This window comes from Leucoraja erinacea, chromosome 7 (genome assembly GCF_028641065.1).
Source record: "Leucoraja erinacea ecotype New England chromosome 7, Leri_hhj_1, whole genome shotgun sequence".
Classification (NCBI taxonomy): domain Eukaryota; kingdom Metazoa; phylum Chordata; class Chondrichthyes; order Rajiformes; family Rajidae; genus Leucoraja; species Leucoraja erinaceus.
In genome coordinates this window covers 56,637,327-56,651,121 of record NC_073383.1, presented here as the reverse complement: position 1 = coordinate 56,651,121, position 13,795 = coordinate 56,637,327, and the positions used below count along the sequence as shown (strand labels likewise).

General features: G+C 41.1%; 1 protein-coding gene across 1 annotated transcript in view; it reads right to left on the bottom strand.

Annotated features, from left to right (window-relative positions):
• Positions 1 to 13,795, bottom strand: part of thsd7ba (thrombospondin, type I, domain containing 7Ba) — a 743,639-nt gene that overhangs the window by 673,560 nt on the left and 56,284 nt on the right. The window contains exon 2 of the mRNA XM_055638650.1: positions 5,285 to 5,460. Coding sequence (XP_055494625.1) covers positions 5,285 to 5,426 — 142 coding nt within the window. The 5' untranslated portion in view covers positions 5,427 to 5,460. The remainder of the gene's footprint in view (positions 1 to 5,284; positions 5,461 to 13,795) is intronic.

The following is a 13,795-nucleotide window of genomic DNA, read 5'->3' as shown; positions in this document are numbered from 1 at the left end:
TCACAGTCCACCGGACCTGCGGCTGCAGCTGGAGCCTCCGAGCTCCGGAGTCGAGTCGCAGCAGCGAGCCACCACCGCTCCCCACGCTCTGAGGCCGTCAGCCCCACGATGGTAAGTCCGCAGCTCCGCTCCGCAGGCTCCGCAACTGGAGCCCCCAGGTTGTTCAAGCTGGAGGCCGCTCCACGGTGCTAGGCCCCAAAGACAACGGAGACCCGACAGGGAAAAAGGTCGGGTCCCCCGTGCAGGGAAGAGATTTTTTAAAGTTTCCCCCACCCCCCCACATAATCACAGTTAAAAACAGTATTAAAAAAACACAACAACTACATTTTAACTAGACAAAAACAAAAAAAAAAAGACAGACAGGCCGCTGCAACAGTGTCTCGCCGCCAACCGGAAGATCTGCAATGCTGATGGAAAAAATAATTACTACAGGCAGTGACTCATCTAAAGTGCAATTGGATAGAGATAGATTGAATAATTGGGTGTGAATCTAGCAAATGGAGGGGAAGTGGGAGATCTTGCACAGCCGTAAGAGGAATATTAGGGTGGATTACTTTCTAAAAGGAGACAAACTGCAAAGACTGGCATTCAGTTAAGCTGGAGTAAATGAGTCACAAAATAATTAGTTGGTAGGTTCAACAAATAGTTAAGAAGGTAAATGGTACCTTACCTCTCCAACCTCTCCATATAGCTCAGGCCCTCAAGACCTGGCAATATCCTCATAAAATCTCTCTGCACTCTTTCCAGCTTAATGGCATCTTTCTTCTAGCAGGGTGACTGACCAAAAACTGAACACAATACTCCAAATGGGGCCTCACCACTGCTTTGTACAACTGTAACACTACAGCGTACTCAATTTCCTGACCAATGAAGGCCAGCATTAAAAAAGCCGCCTTCACTTACCTACCTACATGCAATAACACTTTCAGGCAGCTATGTACTTATATTACTGGATCTAACCATTCTACAACGCTTGCCTGGCCTACTGCTCACTACTGCTCAGTGTAGGCTCTGCCCTGCTTTGACTTCCTAAAGTGCAACATCTCACACTTATCTGAATTAAACTCCATTAGCCTTTCCTCGGCCCAGTTGCTCGAGATTCCAATCTGTTTACCCAAAAAAAGGATATAGTTGCATTGCAATAATCCCAAGGAGATTTATCAGGGGAAAGAAAGGAGGAACCTAACAGATCATAAAGTAAATATTTATCCAAGTGCCAGAGAGTGGTTAAAATACAAAACGCATCACCACGAGTCCTCAAAGGCATTCTGGCTGTTCTCTTCAAAAGATACCTCATACACTTAAGAGGGAAAAGGGAATAGAGAAATACACGTGTAGGTGTGAAGAAACAATTTGAAAGGGCAGAGATCTGTGCAGTGTACAATCACCAAAAGAGACCAGAGAGAGCCAACTTACTCATGGGGAAGAGACCGCAGGGCCCACAGTGCTCATGCTATACCAATCACGGTCCCTCAGCACATTTGAATTTGACAAACATGCAGCTGAACACTGATGGCTCTGCATGGGTGCTTAGTAGAGCCCACACTTCATTTTCTATTTACTAATTGAAATCGAATTTCCATGAATTCATCAGAAAAGATAATTTAATGAGACAAAATGACTATTTCTTTGAGCTTTCTTGCTATTTTCATCCCGATCTGTTATTGTGCAAAGTCTGTCCTGGTATGAAAACAGGTGCGTGCAGTGAGCAAAATAACAAGCATCTCTATTACATCCAGTTTTGGGAGTGAGGAGATGGCTGTTTGGGAAGATGGTAAGGAAAGCAAATTATTAATAACTATTATAAATGCTTTAACTTTAAGGGCGGCACAGTGGCACTGCGGCAGAGTTGCTGGCTTACATCGCCAGAGACCCGGGTTCGATCCTGACTACGGGTGCTGACTGTACGGAGTTTGTACATTCTCCAAATAATGCGTTTGCGTTTTCTCTGGAAGCTCAGGTTTCCTCACACACTCCAAAGATGTGCAGGTTTGCAGGCTAAATGGCTTGGTAAATTTGTAAATAGGATATTGTTAGTGTGCGGGGAACGCTGGTCGGGGCGGACTCAGTCGGCTGAAGGGCCTATTTCCGTGCTGTATCTCTAAACTAAGCAAGCTATTCCAGGTTAAACTAATTGCCTCTGCCTGCATACGATTGGTATCCCTTCATTCATGCTCATCCACGCACATAATTGTGCAATTACCTAATTGGATCTTTTGTAAGTTGGGCAGGTATAATCGCATCCAGAATCCTGTTTATCCATTGATATGCTCTTTGAAATCGTGACATTTCTGCCTGAGCTCATTTTAATTTGCGGGTCTTCACTGATCCCCAAGAGTCTAATGGCAAACAGCAAAGTTCTAACAGGCAATTACTGATTTGCTATCTTAAGCTTTGAAAACAAAGATTTCCATTTTATGAATCTCTGGGATCCATAGGTAATAAAAGCAATTCCACCTTCAAGGAATGTGGAAAAATAAATATTTGTATTGTAGAAGCCTTGAAAAAAATTGCTGAGCAGTCACTTCCCCAGCAGCTGAAAGTCAACACACACAAAGCTTCATAACACTGCTGGGACTCTGATTCTCCCATCTTGGTGTTAGATCCAAAGTCTCTTTGAGCATTTGCCCTTTCAAGTGAAATTAATCAATCTCTTTGTCACATCAGCAGCATCTGGAGCTTCAATTATTATCACACTGCTGAGAGCAAAATTAAAAGTACCAATCACAGGGGGAGTCTGGTTTTAGAAATTGCACACAAGCAAAGTTTAATTATGTCCTGACTTCAACAACAATTCCACTAACTAGTTTCTGAGCTCTCTACTGTTTTAAAGATGGAATTATTGCAACTCTACGTCTTTATATCAACTCCACAGTTATGCTACAGGCCCAAAATGAGGTGTCAAAAATATTAATCCCACAAGAATAGCAAGGAAATATCTAGATCTTTACGTTTGTAAGTGCATAGATGCTGCTGCACCCGCTGAGTTTCTCCAGCTTTTTTGTGTACCCACACTATTGTTGCTTATTACTATTGTTGTCCTGTGAAATGCAGCACAGAAAAACATGTCCCAGAACTTCCTAGCCACAGCATGCTCACTAATCATCTACCCACAGAGCTCAAAGCTAACGTGCTTAACTGGCAAAAAAACTATTTGGAGAATGTGGCAACGAAGATTCCCTGGACATAAATGGCATCATGTGATAAAGCAAGAGCTAAATCTTGTACATAGAAATGCTAATCCATCTCATAAATACATGGAGCAGAATTAGGCCATTCGGCCCATCAAGTGTACTCCACCATTCAAACATGGCTGATCTATCTTTCCCTCTTAACCCCATTCTCCTGCCTTCTCCCCATATTCCCAGACATCTCCCATTCAGCTGACATGCCAACTACCTTTGAATGCTGTTGAAACCATCGTTAAAAAAAACATACAAAAATGTACTTCGTACTTAGAGATGCAGCACCAAAGAAGGCCTTTTACTTTGGCCCACCGAGCCCACATCAATCACCCATTCACACTAGAAACATAGAAATTAGGTGCCCATTCACCTGCACTAGTTCTACGTTATCACAGTCTCACGTCCACTTGCCACACACATCGGCCAATTTACAGCAGCCTATTAAGCTACAAACCTGCACGTTATTGGGATGTGGGAGAAACCCACGTGGTTACAAGGAGAACATGCAAACTCAACACGGGTCAGGACCGAACCCAGGTCTCTGCCTCTGTGAGGGAGCAATTCTACCAGTTTTGCCGCTGTGATGAAGATTACTCGCATGTCTTTTAAAACCCAATGCTTGAAGATAAAATATAATTTAAGAATCTGCTTTTTTTTTTTAAAATCACAAATTAAGGGGGAAAAAAATCAATAATTTCATCTCTACAGGCATTTCTCAGCATTAAAGGCAAGTTGAGATCAAAGTGAATTACGCAAATTGGAGGAACAGCACCTCATATGAACGCTGAATTCTCCAAATTAGGCAACACTGTCCCCTGATTTTTCCCCGCATCTTTTCATGTTCCCCACCCTGGTGTGCATCCAATGTCCCCACTATCTACAGTACTACCATTTCCCTTCTACTACAGCACTGTGCTTTTTTTTGTAAATCAGCATCTGCAAGTTCAGATCTGTCATAGGTCCAGAAGGCAGATTTCCAAGTGTATTTGCTGGGATATTGTAGGAAGCTCATTCAGCATCAGTCAGTAGGATGCTGCAGACTTGATTGAGTTGGTTACAGCTGAAATTGTGCTGTATTTCTGCTGATTTTCTCAGGAAAATTTCACTGCACACAGTGAAGTGATAATGTGAAAAATGGATAATGAAAGGTTATTGTTCCCACAAGCCTTTGATAGTAAATTCACTTAAGAAGCAAATCTCACCGTTATACTAAACCTATTAAATTGAGAATGGGCTTTCACAGCAAATGCCGATCCATCAAATGCTTTACCATCCTTTAATACATGTTTATTAAACAACAATCCTTCAGCCAACACGGTTTCTATAGAATATCCATAGCATCTTTGCATTTTTTGATTTAACATCCATTCCTTCTCCTCTCTTTTGCAATATATTGATAATTTTAGATAGCTGCAGAACCAGATTTGAATACCTAAACAACCAATCCTTCTCTAAATATGTCACTTTTGACATGACAAATGCTTATTTTTAAACAATAAATCTGCAACATCATGTGTGGCAAAGAAAGAGATTCCTGTGGTTACTTTGTCAAATTGGAAGGTAATTGATTGATATATCATGGAAGTAATTTCTTTAAAAAGAATCAGAGAAAATCAACAATGGACATTTTAAATTAGTGGTCATAATCAATACTAGTTTTTCTCCAGTAATTGACAGATACCCCATACATCAATAAAATTACAGGTCACAACTAGCTGTCGTTAGGGACCAACATTTAACTTTATTCAGAGTAAAATATTCACATATTTTGCATCAATGAATGAATATGCAATTTATCAGTTCATTCTTGTTTTTAATAATCCACTACAAGGCTGGAAGAACACTGGAGAAATTCATTTGGTTTCCACACCTATATTCACATACTGCCTCTATGATGGCATGTGAAAAACTTCATTAATAAACATACTCCTATGTGTGGAGTAGACATAGCTATTACTGGAGACAGATTAGCCTATTTCAATCTGTAGCAAAACTCGAGAGCATAAACAGATTGCCTGAGTTACAGGATGCCAAATGTGCACGTGAAGTCAAGATGAGACTATTGCACCAAGAAAAATATGATTATTTTAAAGCTTTACCCGATCTCCAGATGTACTGTGTTTCTTTAAGTGCTTCAAGATTAGCTGGTGTTTGTAGAAAAACGAAGATCCAAAGTATCATAGCTTTTCTTAATTGCTGCCATGTCCATTCCAGCAGGCCAAATTCATCTCTCAGGCTCATAGTCCAGATAATTTCAGTTTTAACACTGCGGTTTCTGGGGAAGAAACAATTAAAAGATTAGCAACTGTTTCATAACCACCTTTTTATCCAGTTCCCAATTACACTTTATTTTAGAAGGAGATTATAACATGGAACAGTACAATACAGCACAGGAACAGGCCCTTTGGCCCACAATGTCCATGCTGAACATGATGCAAGCTAGGTCTGAAGGGTCTGGATTCAAAACATCACCTATTCCTTTTCTCCAGAAATGCTGCCTGACCCACTGAGTTACTCCAGCATTTTGTATCTATCTTTGGTTTAAACCAGCATCCTTCCTACACATTTGGTAAACTATTCTCCTCTGCCTGCACATAATCTATGTCCCTCAATTCCCTGCATATCCATTCTTTGAGAGAAGTATTCATCAGACAAATGCAGAAGACAACAAACTGGTCCAACAGAAATTATAGAGAAATGCAACTTTCAGTCATTTCTCAAAGTATTCTGGATTGCCAGCATCAACCCTGATACAAAGATGCAGGAGATATCAACCAAATGATTGAGCAGAGAGATTGTATGATGAGGAACAATTGTATAAATATAGCATATTCTCACAGGGGAAACATTGTTTGTCATGATATTATTGTTGTTGTTGGAATTCTAATTGGACCATATTGTGTTAACAATAATTGGTGAACTACCATCAGCGATTGAATCAGCGATAATCAATCCATGGATCAGACTCCCCAGATGCAAACAATTGCTATTGATTAGCTCAATTAAAAATCTCTTACAAAAAGTAAACATTTTTATATTGAATATCTGAATAATTTGAGACTAGTATATAATAGCTGTTGCACACTTGACAGAGTGCATTGGAATTTGAGGAGGTTATCCCAATACTGTTCTGCATTAGGGATTTCCTCAAGTCACAGCTGCTGTGCTTGCGTTAAACACATCAAAGAGACAGTGTTCTGATCTGAGAGCAACTCCACCATAGGCCCAGATAGAGCTGGGCTGAATGTCTGAAGTTCCAAACGGAATGGCCAGTATTTATCCACTTAAAAATGGTAGCAAGTCCAGGACCCTAGGCTAGTCCATGTTAGAATACTAACCTAGGGTCCTAATAAGCATTTGATGGCTACATGTGTTTCAATGCACACTACTACAGGAATCTTCATGGAGTCTAATAGCAGAGATAAATTTCTGCTAAGTTTTCTAAGCATTTATTTTGGGAGTAATTAAAAGAGTGCTCAGTTAAGCATGGTATAGGATATGGAAATCCATTGATTTTAATGGAACTGTGGAGCTGCTGGGAGAGTCTACTAATCCTAAATGACATTGTGAATATGCAGAAATTGGGGTGCTTTGGGAATGTAAAGTACTGTGAAACTTGGCTTCACTGGCGGTGACATCACAGGTGCCGGAGACCCAATTCCTGGAAATCAAGTTAGCCACCTGTTGCCACCAAGCATAACCTCCGAAGAAGTTTCTGTTTTGTTTCCATGTACTGACAACTGTTATGTATCTGTGATTGGGCAAAGGGGTTGTCTCCCACTGTAGTTTCCCGCCAGTATCTGTGATTGGGCTAAAGGGTTGCCTCCCTCTGAACTTTCCCACTGCTAATTTCCCACCACTGTATATCTGTATAGATAGGAGATCGGTTTGTTAGGGCATGCCGGTTGTCTTTCTTCTGTTCTGTTTGCCCAAGGCTGCTGCAGATTCGAGTGAGTGGATCCAAAATCGGCCCCGCGGTGAATAGGTTTGGACTCCAGTATTCGACTCGGTGTTTTACTGACCCAGACTAGGGGGATAGAAGAACCGGAATCAACAACATCAGATTAAAGAAATTGTCTAATCTATTTGCCTCCAAAATCTTATTAAAGGTCACCAATTAAAGATTTAAAGACTATTTATTTAAAAAAGGCTATTTTATTTTAAACAGTTTCAGTTGTAATATGGAATACAATTTTTTTTCAGCTCTTCAGATGCTAATGGATCTGTTGACGTCCAAGATTCTGTCTATTTTATATTTATAAATTCTTTAAGACACGCTCTTTATATTATTTTTGATGAATTGTGTACAAGAGATTGAATGGCTCAATGAACCAAGAACATAGACCGTAAATTCTCTGAAGAGATTGGACAGGAATAAAGACTTTTAAGCAAGTGGTTGAGTGTGACATTTTGCAGAAAGGTTAACTAATGTAAATGTAAGCAAACTATTTCACTTGAATTATATATTCAGATTTAGTAGATACACACTTGCAAAATAAAAATGCTTCACTGAGAATTAGAAACGTTTGCAAATAGTGGAATAAACCGTGATGAAAAGTAAATACTATATTCATCAACGTCTTCGGGCAACAAAATAAGCAATAGATATCCAGGTTCAGAACAGAATTAATAAAGTTGAAAGGATATGCAATGAACTTACATGATCAAAGGTTTTAGAACAAATATCATGAAATAGGCAACTAAAGAAAAAAAAACAGAATTGAAAAGCGAGTCATTATGTAATTACTTATTTCAGATCTTTGCTCAACTATCTGAAGATAAGGAAAACAACTGAACCACTTTTTTTTATGACTAACATATATGAAAATAATTTCTAGCGAAGGGCATGGTTTGGAGAAAGTGAAACCTATACTTGCTTGTTTTTGATTAGAGGGAAACAAAATGGCAAAATGTATTTTTATTCAATCCATTTTACGATATAACATTGCACCGGATGAAAGAAAAAAGTTTGAATATTACTCAACTGAATCTCAGATGTAAAATTATCTCAGATTACCAAAAGGTAATCAACAATTTATTTTTGGATGCAAACCGATCAACTTGTTTGCCTTTACTTCTAGTTGCACGGAACATGGGTATCCAAATTAAGATGTTTCACAAAATGGCAACATGCTTTTCTTTCCCATGGAGGAAACAGCAAAATTTATTGTCCATTTATTATTAGACCATCAGATTAGACTTAGCTCAATGGCAACTACCGGAATCTGAAAGTTGCAAGTTCCAGTGGATTTCCAGGGATCAGATCAAATAAATTAGGTTGAAACTTCATCTTTACTTGGGGAAATATAATGGATCCTATAACAAGCACTGGTGAATTTGTGTCATGTCCTGGCAAACATTTATATCTCAATCAGCACTGTAAACAGATGATCTGGTCATTTATAACCAAGTACATCTGAGTGCATCCTGTTTGTAATTTGATGACCACATTTTAAAATATTTACATTTCAAAAAAAGTTCATGTAGCTGTAGTGCATCCTACAAATATAACAGCCGCACTCGATATTTGATGGCTGAGAATATGTATGTATTGTGCCAGGTATCAACATTATAACCGCTCCCAAATGGTGGCAGGATTTGGTGCAGCTGTAAAGACACATGGCAAATAATCCAACGGTTAGGGAAGATTTGACAATTGGTCAAAGGTTCCAACTTCTGGTGCCAGTAGGGACATTAGCATTAGTAACAGATAAACTGCTGGAGGAATGCAATGCGTCAGTCTACATTTATGGAAGGAAACAGGCAGATTAACGTTTTAAATCAGGAAAGTTCTTCGGAATAATCGCCAGCGATTTGGCAAAGAAGATCGTGATATTTCCAAACCTGTTGTCACAATAGGGCCTGTAAATCGGGCCATCCGTAGTGGTGACTATGGAAGGTTTATGGCCCTGACCACTGGTGAACAAGGAGGAGGACTGGCTGAACTTTGTTGCCTCCCACCACAGTGAAGAATGCAGTGGATGTTTGTGTTAAATTTTATTGTGTATTGTGTGTTCTTTTTAAGTGTATCGCTGCTGGCAAATTCATTTCACTGAACCTTCGGGTGCATGTGACGAATAAAATTGACTGACAATAATTTAGGATTGAGAGTGGGGACAAGGGAGAGGAGGTGGGTAGAATACAGGATGACTTCCAGGAGATGAAGCCAAACTGAGCAAAAGTGCAAGAACATGACACAATGTAGCTCTCTCATGGCTCCTAGAAATTGGGTTCAATCCTGACCACTGGAAATTAGACGAAGTTAATGGCCACATGATATAAAATGAGTTACGGGGAAAACAAATGAAGGAAATAAGATTCATAGAAAATTTCAAAGAATTGCCGAGGATTCATTAAACCAAATGGCTATGTCATAAGAAAATATGTAATTTAATGTAGATAAATGTGAAGCTATTCTTTTTGGTGCACAAGCCAGAAAAAAATGTATATATTTTAATGAAAATGTTTTAATGGTGAGAGATTGGGTAATGTTAGTGTACAAAGGTTCTTTATACAAAACATACAGGTGAGCAACTAGCTAAGACAACAAATTATGATGGCAATAAAATATGAGAGGATTGCAGTCCATGAATGAAAGTGCATTACTGAAATTATATGGGGTCTTGCTAAGACTGCATCTAGAGTATGGTATATAGTTTCATTGGTCCCCTTACTCAAGAAGGAATATACTGCCAAAGAGGTGATGCTGTGAAAGTTCATTAGATTATTCCAGGGAATATGGGCTTGCTGTATGAGGGGGTTACAAAGGCAGACAAAAGTGCTGGAGAAACTCAGCGGGTGCAGCAGCATCTATGGAGCGAATGAAATAGGCAACATTTCAGGCCGAAACCCTTCTTCAGACTGATGTAGGGTGGGGGGAGGGGGGCGGGGAGAAGAAAGAAGAGGAGGAGCCAGAGGGCTGAGGGAGAGCTGAGAAGGGGAGGGGACAGCAAGGGCAACTGGAAATTGGAGAAGTCAATGTTCATGCCTCTAGGGTGCAACCTGCCCAAGCGGAATATGAGGTGCTGCTCCTCCAATATCCGGTGGTGCTCACTCTGTCCATGGAGGAGGCTCAGGACAGAAAGGTCGGATTCGGAATGGGAGAGGGAGTTGAAGTGCTAAGCCACAGGGAGATCAGGTTGGTTAATGCAGACCGAGCGGGGGCCTACGCTTGGTCTCACCCATGTAGATCAGCTGACATCTAGAGCAGTGGATACAATAGATGAGGTTGGAGGAGGTGCAGGTGAACCCGCACCTGGAATGACTGCTTGGGTCCTTGAATTGAGTCGAGGGGAGAGGTAAAGCAGCAAGTGCAGCATCTCTTGCAGTTGCAAAGGAAAGTGCCCGGGGAGGGGGTGGTGCGGGAGGGAATGGAAGAATTGACCAGGGAGTTACGGAGGGAGTGGTCTTTGCGGAAAGCAGACAGGGGAAAGATGGGAAGATGTGGCGAGGTCACGTTGGAGGTAGCGAAAATGACGGAGGACTATTTGTTGTATGTGACGGCTAGTGGGGTGAAAGGTGAGGACTAGGGGGACTCTGCCCTTGTTACGAGTGGGGGATGGGGAGAGAGAGCAGTGTTACGGGGTATTGAAGAGACCCTGGTGAGAGCCTCATCTACAGTAGGGGAGGGGAACCCCCGTTCCCTGAAGAATGAGGACATTTCTGATGACCTAGTGTGGAACACCTCATCCTGGGAGCAGATTTGGGAGTAGGTGATGGAGTCCTTACAGGAAGCTGGGTGGGAAGAAGTGTAGTCTAGATAGCCATGGGAGTCAGTGGGTTTATAGAGGATCTCGGTCAGAAGTCTATCACCTGCGATGGAGATAGTGAGGTCAAGAAATGGTAGGGAAGTGTAGGAAATGGTCCAGGTGTATTTGAGTGCCAGATGGAAATTAGTGGTGAAATGGATGAAGTCAGTGAGTCGTGTGTGGGTGCAGGAGGTAGCACCAATGCAATTGCAGATGTAGCGGAGGTAGAGGTCGGGGATGGGGCCCTGGTATGTCTTGAACAAGGATTGTTCGACGTACCCTACAAAGAGGCAGGCATAGCTGGTGCCCATAGCTACACCTTGTATTTGGAGGAAATGGGAGGAGTCAAACGAAAAGTTATTAAAGGTAAGGACTAGGCAGAGGAGAGTTTCAGTAGACAGGGATTGGTTGGTTCTCTGGACGAGGAAGAACTGGAGGGCTTTGAGACCCTCCTGGTGGGGGTTGGAGGTGTAGAGTGATTGGACATCGATGGTGAAGATGAGGGGAAGGGGGCCTAGAGAATGGAATGCCTGGAGACGACTGAGAGTGTCTGAGGTGTCTTGAACATAGGTTGGAGGGATTTAACCAGGGGGGATAGGATGGAGTCCAGATATGTGGAAATAAGTTTGATAGGGCACGAACAGACAGAGACAATTGGTCTACCAGGACAGTCAGGTTTGTGGATTTTGGGGATAAGGTAAAATCGGGCCGTGTGGGGCTGGGGAACGATGAGGTTGAGGCTTGGGGGGGCAAGGGTTACAAGGCAGGAGAATGAGGTTGAAGGAATCATAGATCAGCCCTGATCGAATGATAAAGCAGACATGATGGGCCGAATGGCCTAATTCTGCTCCTATTTCATATGAAAGATGCACAAGCAATTTAAATTGCTTCCAATAAAAAAAAATACCTGAGAAAGGAAGGACAATGATGAAGATATTTTGGATAAATGCTCCAGAAGATTAGGACTGTTCTCCTTAAAAGTTTCGAAGAATAAGAGGAAATCTCAATGAATAGATTGTTACAATGCTTGACAGAGTTGATGTTTTCCCTGACCGGGGAGACTGAACCATGGGAATCTAGTGTAAGTGACACCATTTAGGACTGAGATTCAGGCACATTTATTTGTGTGTATAAAATCATGAGAAGAATAGAAAGGGTGAATGCACAGAATCTTGTACCCAGAGCAGGTAAGCAAGCACAAGCAGACCCGGTTTGTGGTAAAAGGGTAAAGATTTAATAGATACCCTGAGGGACAATATTTTCTCAGAGGTTGGTGGATCTAAGGAATAAGCTGTCCAAAGAAGTAGTTGAGACGGGTACTATAACAACATTAAAAAGACATCTGGACAGACATTTGGGTAGGAAAGGTTTAGATTGATGTGGGCCAAACGCGGGCAGGTGGAACTAGCATAGATGGGTCATCTTGGTAGCCATGGGCAAGTTGGGTCGAAGGGCCTTTTTCTGGGCTGTACAACTATGCATATGGTGGTGAATCTTTGGTATTCTATACTTTGAAGAATCAATTATTGAGCTCACACATCAAGCGACATGGGGTTGATGCAGGAAAATGTTGACCTTGGACAAATGATTAGGCAGGTTCAAAAAGCTACATGGCTTACTCGTGCTCCTGTTCCTTTTGTTTGCATCAAAACTACTGAACTATATGAAGTATCTCCAATCTCTTCACTGTCCTTAGGTATTTCACTTGTAACGAATTAACTCATTCATCTTTCTTTTTTTTTAGTCCATTACAAATGTGGGTGGGACAGTGGTAATGTTGTTGGAGACGCTGCCTCACAGATCCAGCCACCCAGGTTCATTCCTGATACCCTGTGCAGTGCACAGAGGTTCAACGTTCTTCCTGCCTTCACATGGGTTTCCTCTGGGCGCTCCAGTTTTCATCCCACATCCCAAGAATGTATGCATTGGTATGTTAATTGGCCACTGTAAATTGTCCTTAGCATAGAGATGAATGGTAGAATCTGCGGTTGTGGGCAGAAGAGGCTGATGTCATGTTGAAAATAAAATGGGTTTGATAGGGTTAGTATCGAAAAGGTTGCCTGATGGTCAGCATAAACTGGATGGGCTTAAAATACTGTTTCCATGTTGCATCTCTCCATGACTCATAAGTATAATTTTGGTAATACTACATTATCAGTGATTTCAGGGTTTACGCCCAATTCTTTCCCATTATTTCCTTTAAACCACTGATCCTACACACCACTGAGTTTTTTAATTAGATCATTTTTATTTTCCCCATTTAGTTTAAATTTATTTTTCCCCTCATCCTCCCCAATTGTCTCACATGTATTGCATATGTTCTTTCTCTTCTAACCACATTCACAATCAAATATGTTCTATAATCCACTTCACACTTCATTTGCCTCTCGTACTCCAATGTGCCTCGCAACCCAATCTTTCTGTCATGCGCAATATTTTTTTCTCAGAATGCATTTGTCTGGAAAATACTGGATTATGGAAACAGTTCATGATATCACAGGTAACAATTTCAAAAAAATGACCCATATCCAATAGCTGAAAACAAATGTACTCTGGCAAAAGTAAATCTAATAACCAGATTTGTTGAGTGTTTTTCGTGGGTTCTTTTAAAGTAAGAATTACCCTCAGGTGGTCCATTGAGGTTCAAATCAAATCAAACCAAAAGGACCACAGGAGGAAACATTTTAATGAGGCTCCTAGGTTGAAGAGGCTTATAGGGTAACCTGAACATGAACATGTTTCAGAGGCAATAGCAGCGAGTGGTTCCCCTATAGATGCAGGCGTATTTGGGCATTGTAGGAAGTCAGGGACGCACAAGATGATAGATGGAGAAATATAAGAGATCTTGAATGGTTGCTGTTC